Source organism: Rattus rattus, chromosome 11 (genome assembly GCF_011064425.1).
Source record: "Rattus rattus isolate New Zealand chromosome 11, Rrattus_CSIRO_v1, whole genome shotgun sequence".
NCBI lineage: Eukaryota > Metazoa > Chordata > Mammalia > Rodentia > Muridae > Rattus > Rattus rattus.
The window spans coordinates 57563691-57584004 of record NC_046164.1 but is presented as its reverse complement, the minus strand read 5'-3'; the positions used below and the strand labels follow the sequence as shown (position 1 = coordinate 57584004).

Here is a 20314-nt window from a genome sequence, read left to right as displayed (position 1 = left end):
AGGAGAAATATAAAGTGGGAGTTAGGCCTCCAATCTCACTGACAGGAAGAGCGGCTGTAGGGACTTGGATAGCCACACCAAATCCAAACCATAGCCGCTCCTTGGCCAGCATGGAGACAGGCAGTCACTGTGACGCATGGCACAGCTACATGCTCTTGAAACACTGGAGAGATGATGGCCTTGCCCTTGTTCTCGCCCACAGACGTCTGGTTGACCTTTAGCGGTTCTTTTTTCAGATAGTTACACCGCTGTCAGGTGAGAATACAAGCAATCGCTGAGGGACCATACCACAGACATGCCCACTCTCCACCAGGGTCTCTGTCAGCTCTACAGTTCCTCGTCACATTCTCAGACCATGCCTGCCACAGCGGCTGCCTGACTTCAGTCTCGCTATGAGTTTTCTTTGTATTAGGCAGTACTCCCCAAAGATAGTGACAATCTATAGAATTAACTATAGAATTTGCCAGGCTATAAAGACCTATAGCACACAAAGTAGAGTAATAAACACTTTATTTTGCTTTTATTTTTCCTTTTTGAGATACAAAATGTGCACATTGAGTTTACACAAACACGCGATGGCAGATTTCTGTACATGTACTGTACTACTCTTAATTCCTACACTGGTGATAGCAGGGCGGCTCTCAACATCCTATCTCTACACCAGAATAGATACCTGATTTATTGTTGCAGACAGTCGCAAATTTTCTCCTCCCGTATCCTCTTGGTTCTTGGATTTCTACGAAACAGGGAAGATGTGTATATCTAGTACTGTTGTGGCAATTCTACAGTTTTGGCTTAAGATCACGGAAAGGAATGTGAATCCTTTGAACTACATGATGTGCTAAATCATAATGCAATTCGGATGAACTGTCCAATGTTTACATTCGTTTTCTATACACTCTTATGTATATTTCCAATATGATAGAATCACTGGTGTTTTCAAAGAAGATTTTGCTTGATCTTTATTCCTAGTAGGCTTTGGGGCAGTCAAGGATTCTCTGTCCCTGAATGGCTTGTGTGTGATAAACATGCTGTGAGAACGTGAAGGGGCTTGGGGAGGGGTGGTGGCTAGAATTACCAGTTACTGCTCTTCGGGTTACTGGTTAATAAGCGTCACTAGGCATTGCAGGACAGACATCTGGACCCTTTGCAAGTCTGTAAACATCCTTGGTTTGTTTGACACTTTGAACTTCTACTTCAGAACACAATACAAAACAGTCTACATGTAAGATTGAACAGGTCCAAAGTTACATGGATTATATAGAGCCTTGGCTTGAATATGGAAAATTAACAAATACTAAAATAATTTTATTAGGTATATGCTAACATCTGATAATAAACTAATTTTTTAAGTGTTCTTTTTAAAAAAAAAATGCCAAATACATGACTGTCTTTAACAGCAGGTGGAGAAGCTATAGAAATCGGGACTGTGTTTTTGGTCATTTTTAATTGTAATAATCTTTGTTCCTTTTTTCAGTATTACATGAATCGAGTTAAATGAAAAGTTCATTGGCTTTCTGGAAGTTAAATGCAGATGTAAATATTTTAGAAAACCACTTAAAATCCAGGGCTGAATACAAACAAGTAGGAAAACCCACTGGTGTTTTAAAATCACTGGTCTGTAAAAGCCCCCATGACACGTGGCTGAGGATCAGAGCTTTCCAGATTCTGTGCCTTTTGAGTGTTCTCAGAGTATGAAATAAGTGAGCACATTTCGGGACCCCAGTGACATGGATGCGGATTTGTAACTGGAAAACTTAAATTTGGGGGCGGGGTCTTTATATTAAAACAAAGCTGTTTGCATAATATGCCTCAGTGTAAAGCGGGGCAATCTATGCTAGAAATGGTGGCTTCAACTCGTGTGTAGTCGTCCACATTTGCCTCCGGTCAAGGCGCCGACAGTCTAGATCACATTTTCGAAGAGCTGCATGGAGCGCATTATGTTTTCATCCTGTAGGGGAGAGACGGAGGGATGTTAATTACCGTGTATACAACAGAAAGTTCTGCTGTACCCCTAAGGATGGCCTAGACCCTTCAGGTGCTGCTTTGTGATGCTAAGGTTATCTTCCCTTATCTCCACTACAAATAACTGCAAAGGTCCGTCCAGTCTTTCTTAGTTCTTGAATATGCCTTTAGATGTTTCATTTAAATCTGACTTGGTACTTGCTAGACCAAAAGAGTTCTCAAATGCTGTCGGGATGAAAACATTGAGTGCGATGGCTAATCTTGGTTGTGTACTGCATTGGGGATCCACTAACACAAGCTTCTGGTCAGTCAGTCCTGTGACTCATTTTCTTTAATGGGTTACTTGAACCCTAAATCAGGGTAGAATCATGACATGGAAGAAGGAAATTTTGGTTTTTGCCTGCTTATTTTCACTCTTGCTGGCAAGTTCATCTATCTTGTTGTGGTAGTATTAGAATCATCTTCTTTGGGATTTCAACATAGACTGAAGGGCAACAGCTCTTCAGGAATCTTCTAGGACTCCAGTGCCAGAGTGGGACTACATAGACACACAGCCTAGTGGACTGAAAGAACTACAGATTCTCAGTCTCTCCAGTGTGACACAGCCATTATTGAACTGCTAAGATTGTATCCTGTAAGCCAATCTAAAACATATCTCTCTCTCTCTCTCTCTCTCTCTCTCTCTCTCTCTCTCTCTCTCTCTCTCTCTCTCTCTCTGTAGGGTATATTTATATAAATAATGTATACTTATTTTACACACACACACACACACACACACACACACACACACACACACACACTAACATATATGAGCTTCCAGAGATTATCCAAAGGAGAACAGATGAGAATTTAGGAATCTCAGGCAGATTAAAAGCCAAAGCACAGAGAGTATATAAATGTTCATGTTCCAGGACACAGAAGAATCAATAGACTTAAACAGTCGTTTCCCCTTTTTAACTGTTAACTCTTGCTAAATCTCTATGGGCTGTAGGAGTCTTGAATAGTTTCTGAATACCAGAGAAATTGGTTCAGAGAAACTGTTGCATGGTGGTTGTGTTCACCTTAGTCTGCTTCTTGGAAATGAGCTACAGCCACAGACTGAGGAACACTTCCGCACTGTGGGTGAACACTGCCAATGATCCATGTATGTTAGGTAGCACTAGTGCAATGTGCTACCATTGTCCCTAAGCTATGTCACCAGTCAGGGGGTTCACGTCACCAGTCTAAACCTCAGAGATGTTGACTTTGAAAGGTGAGTTGAGAAGCAAGCAGGTGTCACCAATGTTGAAAATCAAACAATTGCAAGAGGAACAAAAACCTGAAGCAGCAATAAATGTTTCTCCATGTTTATTAACTTGCAGTTATAGTTGTACGCAGGATTGAGTTGCATCACGCTAGGCGAGCCATGTCCAGACTTCCAGGTGGCATATAACTACTAGACTGCTCAGAATTTTTTCCTCTCTATTTTTAGCTTAGCTAAAATGGGCTTAGCTAAAATGCTTCTTTTTGTCTGCATATGTTAAATTAGTGATGCTTTGTTGAGGATCTGAATTTGGTCTCTGCAACTCACAAGACAAGAGAAAGGAACCAGCTCTTGAGAGTTGTCCACTAACTTCCACATGGGTGCTGTGTCATGTTCCCATCTCACAACATACATACACAGACATTAACTTAAACAAAACAACCCCAGGGACCACTATAGCGTTCCATAGGCTGCTTTGCTAAATTTCTATTTTTATGGTGACACAAATAAACATGTTTTAAAAGAACTGTAGAAAAGACTAAAGGTTTGTTTTTTTTAATTATGTGTGTGTGTCTTCTCTGTCTGTCTGTCTGTGTGTCTGTCTGTCTGTGTGTGTGTAGGCATATGAACACAAGCATGTGTAGACCTGCAAAGTCCAGAAGAGAGTATCAGATTTCTTGGAGTTGAAGGTACAGGACATTGTGGGAATCCTGACTTGTGTGCAGAGAGGAAAACATAAGATGAGCAGTGGCACTCTTAAGCACCAAGCCACCTCTCCACTGTAATTTAAATCTACATGGTTTCGGTTGGCACTCCATACCAAATCCTCTCTAAAGTTTTCCAGAAACGAGGAGTCCAAGTAAATTTTCACATCAGTATCCCATGCTATCAGACTGGATGTGTACATAAATCTGATTGTTTTCAAGAAGCCTGTCTCGTTAGCTTATGCCCTTGATTTATAATTTTCTCAGTTCATATTGGTTAATAGGCTGTGCTCATTTGTAGCTGATGCTAACGAAAGGATCATTCTTTTTCCATACTTACTTTTTGGCAACTTTCAATGAACTCGTCTATGGTAACGACACCATCTTTATTCTTGTCCATCTTCTGTTGAGAAAGAAAAGAACAAAGGACTGTATTGAGTCACCCTTTTATAGCCTCTCTGTACACAGTAGATTCAAAGAGATAAGAATGGAGCTCACCATTTTGAGGTACATGGTACACTTATATGCTAGGAGAAACTACTGAGTTTTTACAATGGGGAGGCCAAATCGTTTTAGGTTGCGTGTTTTCCCCCGTGTAATGTGAAGCATGAGTCATCTAAACCATTTTCTAACTATGATAGGCCTTGCAGATTTTCCTGAAATGTAGCGCCTTGCATTTTTCATCTATAAAATGGGAGAAGAGTACTGAGAATTAGTTATCTTTAAGGTCCTTGTGGGACCTGCATCACAGTGCTTTCTGAAAGAGGAGAATGACTTTGTCAGGCTATTGTCACTCTTCTGGAAGTACAGTTTTAAAAACCTGAATTATGAAATTAAGGTAGCATTTGTCCTATTGTTCTGTCCATGCAAATACACATTGTCTTTGCAGTTTTCATTGTTTTGCATCAGTGCGTTTTCCAGGTATCAGGGAATCTACTAATACCGTCCTTCCTCTCACACGTCGTTCACCCCACCTGGAAAAATGTCTCCACATGCTGTCGGGGAGCATCTTCCTTGAGGACAGGGTATGTGCATTTCCCCATCATGTCGTAGATTGCTTTCATTATGTCCAGCATTTCCTGAAATGGAAAGGCACTCATGTGAGGCTACACAGCAAGGGTGAAGAAGCCCATCTAAGATGCATTAGATTTTGTTCATAGTGTCTCATTTGCTTGTGTCTTCAATTCTTCATGGGGTGCCCTTTGCTTGGCTGACCGCCAACAAACGGCCCTTTGCCTAAAAAGCAGTAGAATCCAAATGTAACAATCCTGAGAGTTCAGTTTAGCTAGGAGGTAGATTCCCATGTATCTTAGTTGGTTGGGAAAGGAATAGTCTAACTTAACGCTTTGATTTTTTTTTTTTTTTTCGGAGCTGGGGATCGAACCCAGGGCCTTGTGCTTGCTAGGCAAGCGCTCTACCACTGAGCTAAATCCCCAACCCCAATGCTTTGATTTTTAAAAACTACATAGAATTTGTTTTATTGAACTATTATTACACATTTTATTGATTGCTGATTACTGCTTATTGAAAATATTTTAGATTTAGAACTATAACTGCTGATTACAATCAATAAAAGTTCTTGCAGTTTTTAATCACTTTTTTTTAAAACTGTTTTGGCTTTAACTAAAGAAATCACACAAGAATACAGATTCAAATACTTTAACTAGGAAGTACTTTAACATTTTGTTAAGTTATTAGCTCTTAAAATAAAATCTAGTTTTTGCCATGTCATTAATTCAGATTTAATATTTAACATGAAATATATCCTAGATTAATTAGATGATACAGTTCTATTCATATTTACTTTAGAGAATATGGATTAGATGATAAAGCAGTTTGTAAAAATAAGTGAAAATATAAAGGATGTTTTTAACATAGATAAGTGCTAAGATAAGTTAGTTATAAGATGTTGGAAGAAAGGGATAGAACATTAGCACTCTGTTCAGTTCTCAGCTTTGAAGCAAACAAAAGAATGGTTCAACTGAGAAGGGCGACGATTCCTAATGCTCTCTAGATACGTCAGTATTCTTGAGGTACTTAGGCAATTAATACTCATGCTATACTAAATATTCAAGAAGTGCACCTATTTATGAAGTCTTAAATTTAGCACTCCTTAATAACATGTAACTGACTCCATGTATCCTCTGCCAGTGACTGATCAAACAGTAGTGTCCTGGCACTGTGACTCTGTGTAGTCAGTAAGGTATGTTTATGTCTTTGGACCTGAGTACTTTTTCTCATATCTACTTTTTTTTCATTCAAGCTATTAATGCACAGAGAAAGGCCATTAAGTATGCCCAGGCTTCCAGGAGAATGTTCTTTTAGTCTTACATTCTTCACCAAGGGTAGTTACCTTCCTCCCTTCCCTTGTCTTGCTCTTTTAAATTATCTTAACAAACTAGCATTTTAATTTGTGAATGTCTTTCACTGATCTCTCCAGTTGTGCTTGTAGACCCCACCATTGTCCTGATCCACTACAACAAAGAGAAATACCAGACAACCACTGGGTGCTGTAGCTTTGATAGCTGTTGATTTTCTGGGACCCTTTCCCCCCCTGAAATTATTGTCCACTTGATATGAGAAGGCCTCTGTTACTCCCCAGGATCCCAACTTTTCCCCATATCAGTAGCAGGAAAAAAAAGAATATAATATATATTGATGTCTTTTGTGTTTTCTTTGGAGATTATTGCGAATGAATATCCATTCCAATTAATTTTATTACAATGTGTCTTATCACTATCAAAATCACACTAAATTATTTTTGATTTACTAAAATGTGATTTTAAAGTAACCATTAAAATTGTTTACTATTTTGAAGTTGAGCAAAACTGGCTCAGAGGATAACTGAGTTGGTATGCCATCTCTCACCTCTTTAGTGATGTAGCCATCTTTGTTTATGTCATACAAATTAAATGCCCAGTTCAGTTTTTCTTGTACTGTCCCTCGAAGCAAAATGGAAAGACCTTTGATGAAATCCTAAAAAGCAATAAAAATAGAATTTAGAACTTGGTAAAATTCCCTGCTAAGTGATAGTAGTAAAATTAACAATGCTTGGTGTTTTGAACACATTTCCAAAATTACTACTGTGTTTTTAGTCTTAAGTTCCTCAGGGTTCTTTGTATGAACTATGCCCTACCCTTTAACATTTTCATCTAATTACATCCCGCGTTAAATTAACCATGGTATTGGAAATTGTACCTTGGTGAATAAGTACACACAGAGTACACACACACACACACACACACACACACACACACACACACACACAGTTTTTTTTTAAGAAAAAAAGTAATATTCACTGGTAAGAAATGTAGAGTATCTCTAAGAAACAGAAAGTCTGTAATCATTAATTAGATGAAAAGTTATAATTGACACATAGGCAGTTGTGAAAAAACTGGATCCAGAATGCATCCAGAATCCTAGCATCGTTTAGTCTCTAATTTCCTATCTGTACAAATGAAGGCAGTATCTACCTCATAAAGATTTTATGATGATTGAAAGAATTAAGATATTTTAACAGTCCCTGGAGAGGGCGCTGGCCATGAAAGTCTGTTTTAACTCTCTGGAATGCTCAGCTAATGTTTAAATGGATTTGATTACAGTGAAAAGGAACCAGGCTAACCAGAGAAAATTCACAAGTATTTGTTGTTATATAAAGTAAAGTCAATATCACAATGTGACTGAACTACAGGATGTTAGTCTCTTGTTAGGGATGAAAAAACAAGGGAAATCTAAAAGCTGCCCTTTGGGTGAACTTGTATTCTATCTCCTTTTCTGCATTCCATCATTTAATAGCTGTTTTCCTGTCCCAGTTTAGTTTTTAAGTAGATTTTTTATTTCTTCAGTGGTGGAGTTGTTGGGGCACTTAGCATGTGGCTCACAAATTAAAATTTATGTACGATGTCTGGTGAAAAGTCCTCTTCTTCCTGAAATGGCTTTAGCTATTTCTATTTCAAGAAAAGCTTGTAACTATATATGATATGTTTGTTTATATACATCTCCCTTTTCTTTATATAGATGGTAGGTTAATATGCTGTTCAGCACTTAATTTATCCTTAGTTAGTCAAAGATGAAAGATTGAAAGCAAACCCCTATCTCATCACAAGGACTCTTTTTGTTTGCCTTCTTAGTAAAAGGATATTTCATTTGGATAGGCTTCTATTTTATAGTCTGTGCAACAGTAGGAAAGTCCAACACCATCTTTGGCTATAGTGATGGAACGTGGCCTGGACAAAGACAGGACATTTGTGTCACCTCTTTCGCCAAGACCATCAGATCTATGGCTGATACATTATTGAACGCGTTCCGAGTCTAAGAGTGATCCTGAAGTTCTTGGACTCTTGGAAGGAATGCTAACAAGATTAGATGTTCTTACTTGCCTGACAAGAACATTCAATCATGAAGTTCAAGGGCTGCTGATAGCACCTTGCCAATATCCTGGGCCACCCTTAGTATGTAGTCAGAACAATTTCTGGCCTTTTCAGCCCTCTGAGCTCATAAATATCACATAACTTCTATTGTCATTAGAGAAAGCACTCTGATTTTCCTGCACGCCTTCTGAAGTACTAAACATCTTGAGCAGACTTCCACGGTCTTTTGGCTGGAAATACGTTCCTGCCCTAACCCTGTGACAGCCCTAGAATAAAACTATCTTATTAAAAATAGCTCGAGCAAAACCATTCCCAACAGGATCACTGTTCTTTATTCTGTGTTATCCAAAGTCCTAAAGGGGAAAGGAGCGGAAACTGCAGCTTACTTCAACTTCCCCAGTGAGTTTCTGGTAGATGTTTGTGAGAGCTCAGTTTGATGATACTACTTTCCTGGTGTTATTGTTCTTGGTCTTGGAAAACTCATCCAAGGCTACACTTCTGAACAGGAGTCTCTCTACTGAGAAGTCCAGTTGCCTGCCTTAAAGATTTTCTTTCTCTATGTGTCTCTGTCTCTCCCTCTCTGCCTCTCATCCATCTGTCCATCCATCCATCCATCCATCCATCCATCCATCCGTCCGTCCGTCCGTCCGTCCGTCCATTCGTCCGTCCGTCCGTCTGTCCGTCCATCCATCCATCCATCCATCCATCCATCCATCCATCCATCCATCCGTCTATCATCTATCTCTTATATTTGCTTTGCTATGTACTTGGTAAACATAGTCATTACTCACCAAGGCTATGGCTATTGTAGATCCTTCTCTAGATCACAGACAGCAAGGCCTGACTTAGTAAGTACTTAGTCTTATACTGTAATGGCCATTCTTTCATCTGGCAGCCCTTTACTCTGTGCCTCAAGGCTGCTTACTATTCCCGGAGCATTCATCTTTCTGACTTCTGCCAGTCAAAGACCACCCTGGCTTTGAGCAACCCATTGGGAGGTGGCTGCAACTAAGTCCTGATGGGAAACATTAAATGGCTCACTAAAGGTTGTGAAGGTGACAGAATGAGCACAGAAAGTCATTAATGCATTTGTGTATGCATCGAGATGTTCTTCCTTGCATGGTTTAAAGGATTCACTAACTTTAAAGGATTCATTTTTCCCTACCATGTCCTCCCCAAGTAGGTCAGATTTCCGTAGTACTTATACTCTTTTTTAAAATATTTGGAAGACGAAATTTCAGGAAGAAATTGACGTTACATTTTGTGGAACCAAAGATAGCACTATGTATGCAATTATCTGCTTTTCTGTCTATCTACGTACAGATATGTGTATATGTTTCACAAGACTTTATCCTATTGAAGAGATAACTTACTTATTTTGACCAAAACAGTAATATCTTTTAAAATAACTTAGAGTTTTGAGAAGTGATTGAAACTACACTAAACTAAATTAGAATTTCTTTGATTTAATCTTGTTGGTGACCTTTATGCATTTGATAAATGTTAAGCAACATTCATAAATTTGTGTAATATAATTATAAATATGATACATAATTTTACAAAACTATTTAAAATTGTACTGGAAAATACTGTGAGCACACATAAGTCTAATACGTACTTCCATTCTCTCTATTCTAACATGTGTATAAGCACATATTTATAATAAAAATCATACATCTGATCTTAAATACATTATAGATATTGTATATATTTTATAGCATGTGCATGTGTTAAATACTTACGTATCTTTAAAATGATCAAGAATATCATTGTTTTCATTTACATTAACATTTTAATTTTTATTAGTCATATCATATATTATTTGATATGTTTAATTTACTATTCCAGGTACTTTTGCTACACTTTTGAAAATCCTTCCTGACATCATAGAGGTAACTGAATAATTGAGTCATAAAAATATATCATATTTACCAAAAGGAGTAACTTTATATTTTGATATAATGTAGCCATATGACTTCTGAACATTTTGAACCACAACAAGAATCACATTTTCAACATTTTTTCAAAATGATTTCTGTTTTCATCTATGTATGTTTTGCCAGCATGTATGTCTGGGTGATACTTGTATGCACTGCCCTTGGAGGCCAGCAGAGGGGATTGGGTCCCCTGGAATTGGAGTTACAGATAGTTGAGAACCCCAGATTAGATGGTGGAAACTGAACCCCCGGACCCCTGGAGGATCAAGCAGTGCTCTTCCGAATCGTCTCTGCAGTCCACCACACACAGAGATACAAACACACGTGAATGGAAATGTGATTTTATGCAACCATGGGCCAGAACTTGAAGTTATCACAATAATGCACATTTTTCTCTCACTATTTTTCTACAATGTTATGGGCACTGAACTCTATTTTCAGTTCCGGCATGATTTCAAGGTCTGCGGCATTGTGCAGTGATGGATATAGAGCATTTCATTATTTCCCATTGTTGAATATGTGAATTAATTAAATGGTTTCCTTCTTAGAAACGATCCTGCAGCAAACGTTTCTCTGTGTTTCTCACAATTCTTATTTTCAGAGGGAAGCAGCACCAGTGGATAAGTGGTCCTGAGACACAGAAGTTCCATGTTATAATGACCAGAGAGTATGGACTTGAGGGGACATCTGGCCCAGCAGTTCCCTGTTGGATGATGCCAGTCGCCTCATGTAGCCTGAGGAATGAATACTATTGTCTTTCCTTTATAGATGGGTGCTCAGGGATGCGACAGCACAGAGCTCGGAGCAGCAGTGCTGGAAACTGAACCAGACATCTGATTCAAATTCCAGGCTTCCTTTCTAGCTTGGAGTGGAGCCAAGGCCTGTGGATTCATGGATATTCGTGGAGGCTATCAAGGTAGGAACATGTGCCTCACATCAATGACTGACTGTAGAGAAAGTTGTGAGGGAATGTGAAGGAGAGGCTCCATTCCACTTCGGTTTCTTACTGCTACTGTAGAACGTTTGAAAGTGTGAGCAAATCATAATTCCTTACATGAATGGATAAACAAACAAATAAGAAAAATGGTCTAAAAAGTCAGAGAAATGAGGTTCTATATATGTGTGGATATAAATGCTATTGAAGACAGGACTCTTTCTCCTTTCAAAAAGGGCTTTCTGGCAGTTCTATGTCTCATGTTATGACCTCAGACTGAAAGCCACAGATACTGGTTTCAAATCTTGGCAACTGAACAGGTTCTAAGGTGGGACCCCTGACCTTACTAACACAGAAAATCGTTGTGTGACAGGTAAGTTTTGGTGTGCATTAGTCTCATTAATTGCCTTAATGGAGGGAGGTGAAAGGGACAAGAATTTTAAAAATTTACACAAGTAAGATTTCATATTGACCACAACAGAATTGTGTGAGCAACAGTGTAAGTAGGGCCACATTTGCTTTTAATGCAAGATATAACAGAAATACCCATGTGCCCATATTGCTATAAACATGTGTTGTATTTCTTTACTGATGTCTGGAGAAGGAAGGACAGATTCTCTGTGTGGAATTCCAAATGAAATAAGTTACATCCTTTGGTGCCTTTACATTTCATTAATATACAATGACTTCTTTCTAAAGAGCATCATTTTGCAAATGGGTAGACACTACATTACGAACCTTGACAAATGCCGTTTTAGGCAGGCAGACAAGGTCAGTATCAACAAACATAAATCATTTTGACAGTGTACTCATTCTATGTGATGAAATACCCTTTCCCCCTGCACTCTTCATTTCCCAAGCCCATAACCCCAATTTAATCATGAGAGACCCATCATACAAATCTGAACTGAAGGGCATTTTACCAAATACCTGAACAATGCTTCCTCAAACTTGTCAAGATAGTTACAAGTAAAAGAAGCCTAGGAAACTGTCAGTGCTAACAAGGTTTAAGGGGACATTGTGTCTAAATGAACTGTGGACAGGGCTAAATGAAGTTCTATCCTAAATGGGGCACTGGGTCAGAGAAAGGACATCCAGTAAACCCCAAAGAAATCTGAGTGTAGCATGAAATAATAAGGTATCTGTGTTAGCTCGTTAACTGGAGCACGCATGCCCTATTAACCTCTGGTGTGAGTCACAGAGGTAACTGCATCCCACATGAGATCTCTCTGCTCTCTGCATTTGTATGTTAGTGTGAGACATGGCTAATCCTAAACAATTATTATAAATGAAGAGGAGATTGTTGTTCAGGACATGGGAACAATTCCAGATATTTGTTGTCTGCATATTTCTCTTGTAGTGCTCTTTTGTTTCTGAGTTGTCTGCATAGGAAGTCACAGGACATGCACTTGGAGATTACAGGAAGTGGAAGAGGAGCACATCTGAACCAGTGGGTGCTGAACCCTTGATCATAAAGGTGCAGTCTCTAGTGATGAGGTGACAAGAATAGCTAGAGAGCACGATGCAGGAGCCCAGTCCTTACAAATCCAAGTCCAAATCCAAAGACTTGACGTGAGGCCCAGGTGAGGAACCTTCACTATGAGAACGGATGGGGTCTACAGAAATTAGTCATGAACTTGGGGGATGCAACTTACCAGGGAAAGCATTTTTTCCTATTTCGTTCCCTTCTGCCTCTGGTGTGCTGACAGGTATTTGGCACATAATAGGCTTGGTGAATATTTTTTAAATGAATAAATTAATGAATGAAATTGAATACTATCTAGGAATGCTTTCAATGAGAGCAGATGCCCCTACGTTGATCAGAAAACAACAATAAGGGATTCTGTACAAAAAAGTCTCTGTCTGTGGTGTGTAACCCAAAGAGGAACAAATCTGATAAAAATGGAATTCTATAGCAATTAGAAACATTGCTTAAAATAATTCCTCCTGACATTTCAAAGGAAATAGCTATGCCATTTAACAAAGTGACAAATAACAATGTTTTTCCATAGACTTAACTGATATTTGTATAAAAATGTTTTTGTCAGCACTGTGAATAACAGAGCTGTTAGTTTGGGGTAATGCCTGCACTGCAGATCACCAGGGGGGTGTGGCTTATATCACTCTCCACGTGAATTGAGATGTCTGCAAATAGCATTTCATTTCTGTTCTAACTCATCAATTACCTGTAGTAGCAATTTTACCTATTTCAGAGTTATTCTGACAAAAAGAACATTGTAACTCAGCCTCAATACCATGAGCAATCTGGGAAATCCTTAGCCACTTGAATACTGAAGGTGGTAACGTCTGAAAAAATGGACGGCAGTGGGCTGCCTGACTTGCAAAATCGAAATGTTTGGTTCTTTCTACGAAAGGTTCCTGGCTGCTGACTGCGACTATGGATTTTTAGAGATGCTGCTAGAAGTGAGTAGGATTCACTCCCATTTCCCACTCACTTTTCCAAATGACTTTAAACAAGTCAGTCTTCTAGAGTGCAGGTCCTTGTGTTTGTACAATCCTTTCACTTTCTATTTGATTCATTTCAAAATGATGAACTTAGAAACACATATTGGGAAGAGGGAAAGATGTTGAATGTTAGTACTAAATTTTATTATGGTGAATCCTGTTGTCAAAGCCTGAGTTAAACTAATATGAATATCTATGTTTATCTGTCTGTCTATCTAAACTCTGTCCTTTTATCTATTTATAACCTATATGTCATCATTATCTATTATCTATTATCTATTTATCTATCAGTCATTAGTTACCAATTTATCCATATCTAGCTATATCATTTATCCTGTCATTATTTATCAGTTTATCTCTTATATGTTATCTGTCAATCATTCATCAATTTATTTATATCATCTATCTATCTAACTTATCTACCATTATTTATCAATTTATTATCTATCTATCTATCTATCTATCATCTATCTATCTATCTATCCTCTAGCTCTATGCATCCTCTGTCCTCTACCATCTAGCTACCTATCTACATATTATCACAATCTATTACAATAATCAAGGGATCCTAAAAGCATCGCCAGTGACTGCATGATAAAAGCTAATTTATCATTTATACACAGTGAAATAAAGTGAAGGGGATTCTGGTTCATCAAACATCCAGGTTCCTTCCAGTGTGACCCTGTAGTGGGGAGCTGTCTGGCACAAGGACTGGAGGAGCGGAGGGGGGTTTGTAACTCCATTGGAGGAACAACATAGGCTGGCCTGATCACCCAGCTCTCCCAGAGTCTAGACCACCAACCAAGGAGTGTGCCTAGAGGGATCCATGACTCCACATCCTTGTGTAGCAGAGGATGGCCTTGTCTGACAGCAATAGGAGGGGAGGCCTTTGGTTCCAGAGAGGATTGATGCCCAGGGTAGGGGGATGCTGGAGCGATGGGGCAGGAGAGTGTGGGTGGGTAGGGGAGCACTCTCATACAGGTAAAGGGGAGGTGGGAGGGCAGATGTGGGATGGGCCATTGGTGGAGAGTGTAACCGGGAAGTGGGATATCATTTGAGATGTAAACAAATGGAATGATTAATAAAAAAGAAAAAGAAAAAATCCAAGTTCCTTCTACTATGCTTCAAGGGCATAGTATTGTGCAATTTCCACAGATAAGCATGGCTGAAAAATTATTTCCACCACTTTCTGCCCACAAAACCTCAGTTAACCTCAGTGCAGGGGATGCTGGGAAAAGCCTAAGCATGAATACATGGACACCAACAGTCAAGAGTTGGTATGGCCTCCTTTATTTTGTTTTGTTGAGCAGATATAATACATTGGATTGTAGTTTCCCATGGACTTTGTTGAAGACATTAATACTGTGCATGTGCTCTGTCTGTACCTATCAACTGTCTATCCATTTATGTTGTTCTAAAGTATGACGTCTCTTAAGGACAAAATTCAGCTGTGGGGATTTCAGGTGGGAAATATATATGAGACAGGAGAATTAAATGTATGCTGACCACTGTTTGAGGCCAGACAGCCAGAATTCGAATCTTAAGTGTTTTATATTCCAACTATGTAACTATGGCAGGATATTTAACTTTGTGACTCCCTTTTCTTCTTTGTTAAATAAACTAGAAGGGTTACAGAAATTAATACTATGTAATTAACTCAGCATAATGCTAAAATAATGAAAGCTAAATAAATATGAGTTTGTATGATCACTGAGTAGCTATTGTTGCTAATATATTGAGCATTTAATTCAGTAAATGCCTACGATAATGAGATAATAATCTGTCATAACATCACAGAGTAGTCATCTGAGCCTTTGACTGGGTATGTTTAAGGATTCTAGATTTCTCTGTAATCTAGTGTAATGTGATGCCAAATGCCAGAATTAATTACCTTTATCAGAAAATTCCTGAAGTCAAAAATGCTACCGCTAAATTCTAATAAATATTGAACATTTATTTGGTGCTAGGCTCAGAGCCAAACCCGATGCTCCCATTATAACTTTTACACTTGTATGTTGGCCTGTGAATTTTTCTCACTGCTGGTGTTTTTGCGATATGAATATTAAGACCTAGAGGGTTTGAATACTAAATCCTGGGCCCCACAGCCACTTGGTATCAAGGAGATTAGATCATAATCAAACCCAGATCCCCTCAGACTTGTTTATTCTGTCCTTCACATTTAAGTAAATACTGGAAATCTTTCTTTTTTTTAAATCTCAAAAACAGGGGGGTGATGTCTATGGATTTTCTCAGGATGCTATTAAAAATATGTTTCTTCCCAAGGCATATCTTTCACTTAGATATCTTCCAGGTGGCAAATTAGTTAAATATAACTGCAGTAGCCTACCTTAAAATTTGATTTTGATTTGCTATTTATCAGCAGTTATGAACTTAGTAGTTCATATTAAAAGTAAAAACATTATACCAACATGAATATCACATGTAACTGTCACAAGTAACCTCCCAAATTAAAATCAACCTTAACCATAATTACCAGTGTTTTGCATAGACATCATAGAAGCATTGTTAAACATCATCCCACATTATTGACAATAGCATAAATGTACACACACAATTAAAGGTCTATGAAATATGAATAGCAGGATAGCAGGTTTCTGATACAATTTTTTTTCAAGTTGTGAAATCTCTAGTAGTTTTTACCTCTGCCATTCTCCGTAACAATAATATTTTTATTAGTTGAACTAGAGCCTTTGTCTCTCACAGCATAGGTATATGGAGGTTATGTTAGTACTAGCATTATAGATGAAGTACTGAGGAGATAGTCTCCTAGGAAGTCTAAGCTGCCACTAGAAGTGGTATTTGGGGAAATCTGGGACAGCCTTGCCCTTCCTCTTTGGCCTAGTAACCTCTGCTTCTGCATCCAGGATGCTCACCCTGTCCTGACTTCTTGGTTCACATCCCAATCACTAACATCTTCTACCTGTTCTTTCATAGGATATTTCTTGATTAAATTTTGTGAGATGATGTTTGAAATTCCTGGTCCAGAATCTTCAAACTGATGGCCTGAGCTCTTCATGAGGACAGAGTACACATGACAAGGAATTTAGTTGCTTCTAGAAATTCTGCCCTAGGACCATTGATTGATACTTTATGAAGATTCCCTCTTCTTCCTTCAGCCTGCCTCCACATAGCACATGTGTTCAGAGTACTGTCCGTGCCAAAATTGTTTTTCCTCCTAAACATATCAGACGGTTTACAGTTCTGTCAAGTTCAAGTTTAATAATTTGTATTCATCTCAAAGCTTTTACTGCAGTTCGGTTTGTCATCAGCTCCTGTCTGGACTCTCAGAATAAATAGCTTCTCACTCACTCCCCATTTCAGGAGCATAGCTCACGCACAGGAACAGTCCTGTTGAAATGTCCTCAGGGGTCCTTATCTCTCACAGCACAGTCTTCAACCTCCTTAGTTGGCAGCCTGCCTGAGATGTGGCCCCTGTTTCCTTTCCCAGCTCTCTCTCCTGGCCCATATTCTTACATTCTGCCGTCCAGAAGATCTACAGATGTTTTCTCTTTATTCCCAGGGTGATCGTCTCTACTCAGACTCTGCCTCATGTTTCCCATCTCAACCTGTATTCACTTTATTAGCTTCTGCTAGTTTCTCAAGACAAAATGCATGAAAACCACCGAACAGGCTTTGCTCTTCCAGCCCCTTCTGCCTCTGCTTCATTTTCCCAGCGAGTCTCGTTGCAAGCCTCACTCCATCCTCTCACTCGGTTTGCCAGGATCCTTATTAGAATTCCTGTTCATGTGTGTCGGCTGCATCCTCCTGCACACCCTCAAAATAGAAAATATGTATCCTAAATGTTATCATGCACATTCTTTAGTATCTCTCTGCCTGGCCATCTATCTAGCTATCGTATACCTGATACTGAAATTACAAAATAAGTTAATAAATAATTTGCCTAAAGACTAAATGCACTCACTCAGAATGTAAGCAAATCTGTGAACAAAACAAGAATAGAAGTCACCAACAGCTATTACAAATTCAGATTCCATTTATTCTTTCAGCATCTACAGTTGTTACCTGTGACCTGCTTAGCGCCAGATGAATCCTACAAAGACACCACTCTCTCTACCCATAGTAAACGTCTGTCTTTTTCTCTGTCTACTGTCTGTCTGTCTATCATCTCCCACTGTAAGTGTATGTGTATGAGAGAGAATCACATTTTATTCTGATTCCTTCTCATATTACAGATTTCACAAATGGCCCTGCATGCTTTTACTATATAGGTCACTTGAAAGTTTTAATTTCATTGCAGACTTCTGGGGCTGGTGGAGGCAACATTGTTTTTCTGTATTGGACATCCTGTCTTCTCTACATTTACTAGGCTCCCCCAGCTGAGCTCCCATATATTACATCTGTACTTCCCAGGCCCGCCATAGCCCATGGTAAGTGCCAGTAAATGTCAGATGAATCATTTACCTTCTTGGATCGTCCCCATGCTGGTGAGGACTGCTGTGTATAAGAAGATAGCAAATATTTGAAAGTGCACTAAATACGGCTTGTGATTTGTCCAATTTCGCAAAGATAAGAACAGCTACATGCCAATGTAATATGGGAAAGGAGGTGTTCTTGGAATTTTGTAAAATGAGCAAATACTAAACCCTTAACTTTCTGGCTAAAAAGATTTAAATTTCTTTCAGCGTGCCATAAGTCAAATGGTAGTTCAAGGCTTACCTCAAAGCTCACAGCTCCATTGTGGTCCGTGTCGAATGCATTGAAGAGAAAATGTGCGTATGTGGTGGAGTCTGAAACATTGAAAAAGGGATATCATTTAGTTAGAGTTTTTAAAGCCTACCCCTTTCTCTTTAATGTGCGGTTTAGTCTCTGCTGCCTGCCTTTTCTATGTGGTGAACTGAAACTTAAAATTCATAGAACTGAGCTACATTCTGAGGTCATTGATGACAGGCATTTTCTGTGAGCCTCTGGCTAGGATTAATCTCATCACATGAGATTATAGGTGTTGATCTCAGCCTTGGAATAAGTGCTGGTCCCATGGTGCATATCAGGATTATTAGAGACATGTCTCAACATCGTTTGATGCTTGGCAAAATTGTATCTCCATAAGTAAAGTAGTAAAAACCCAAATAATGCAACACATGAGTCGGTATCATTAATATTCCTGTCATTATTCGTGTTGTCATTGATTTTACAGCTCAGAGAAGTAGTTTTGCATGTAAAGAGATTGCCCAAAGTCACATATTCACTAAGAGGTAGATCTGAGACATGCAAATAGTGAGGCAGGCCCATTGCCTGTTAATTTGGATGGGGACTTAGCAGGCTTCTAGTGGTTAACATGTAGAGCAATGTGTAGACCTGGAGATTCCTGCTTACATGCTACTGCATGCAGTAGGATGCCACTACCCAGCTTGTGTCCTTGGTGGGATCCAGAGCTCCGAGTAATAAAGACAGAGATGAATGACTCAGTCTGCCCACTTCTGCTGGCTGTAGTCTGAGGTTGCTGACGTCTCTGAAATCTAAACATTCCTCTCCATTTCTTTCCTATGTCTACTCCATTCCTCCCTCTTGCTTTTCCTTTGTCTGTCTAACCTCTGAGCTTTCTTCAGTTCTCATTTTAAAAGTATTTCTCTTTGTTTTCTTTTCTTAATGCCTGGCTTTACTGTCTAAGTGCTTTTGTGCTCAATTCTTGATCAAATTTACATGCCTATGTTAAATACTCCCTCTCCTGGGTTTTAGCCTTTAGTCTTCACCCTACAAAAATGTAACCTTTCAGCTTTTTGCTTCTAGCCCTTTATCTGCTGCCTTAAAGGCTTATTAATTTCTGTTTTGTGACTTTTGATTTTTATTTTTACTGGGATTTCTTATAACTGCTATTCCTTTTTGACATTATGAGTTGGTTTTAAAAGGCTGCCAAGGAACTGAGTCCGAATAGCAGGGGTGGGGAATTACTTTTCCCAGTGAAAACAAGTACTGTTGCTCCTCTTCTTTCAAAATTTCTTCAGTCTGTCAGAGGAAATCTAAACTTCTCTCTGCCTGCCCTGTTGGGATTCTGAGCTATTTAGGAATGGCTTCCCTCCATGTTTCATCCCAGTTATTGCTTGTTACCATGAAAGCCATGCATCTCCAAGCTGACTGTACATACTGCTTCTCAGAATTGATGGCAGCCACTCCCCTCATCCCTCGTTGCTGAATACAGCATACCACAGTGCTGACTTTAATCCTGTGAATTGTGATCTCTCTGTCTCTCTCTGTCTGTCTGTCTCTGTCTCTGTCTCTGTCTGTCTGTCTGTCTCTCTCTCTCTCTCTCTCTGTGTGTGTGTGTGTGTATGTGTGTGTGTGTGTGTGTGCATGTATGTGTGTAGGAGTATTTTCATGCCTCTGTGTGTAGGTTATTTGCACATGTGTGCACAAGGTTTCAACTTTGGGTATCTTCACCTATTACTCTCTGCTTTAGTTTTAAGACAAGGTTTCTCACTGAACATGGAGCAAACGGTTTCAGATAGGCTAGCTAGCCATGAGCCTCTGGGAAACATCTGTGTAGCATCCCCCCATCCCCTGCACTGAGGTAGCAGATGCACTACACCACACCTGGCATTTATGTGAGTGCTGGGAATCTGAGCTCAGTTCTTCGTACTTGGGCAACTGACTAAACCATCTTCTCAGCCCCATTAAGTTTATTTTCAATCAGTTAACCAGGCACCCAAATTGGGAAT

General features: G+C 39.1%; 1 protein-coding gene across 1 annotated transcript in view; it reads right to left on the bottom strand.

Annotated features, from left to right (window-relative positions):
- Window positions 1–493: 493 nt before the first annotated feature.
- The window catches only part of Kcnip4 (potassium voltage-gated channel interacting protein 4), a 95964-nt gene continuing 76143 nt past the window's right edge, over window positions 494–20314 (bottom strand). The window contains exons 3-7 of the mRNA XM_032915860.1: window positions 18318–18388; window positions 6781–6888; window positions 4887–4991; window positions 4253–4315; window positions 494–1951 (exon numbers count right to left, since the gene is read on the bottom strand). Coding sequence (XP_032771751.1) covers window positions 1904–1951; window positions 4253–4315; window positions 4887–4991; window positions 6781–6888; window positions 18318–18388 — 395 coding nt within the window. The 3' untranslated portion in view covers window positions 494–1903. The remainder of the gene's footprint in view (window positions 1952–4252; window positions 4316–4886; window positions 4992–6780; window positions 6889–18317; window positions 18389–20314) is intronic.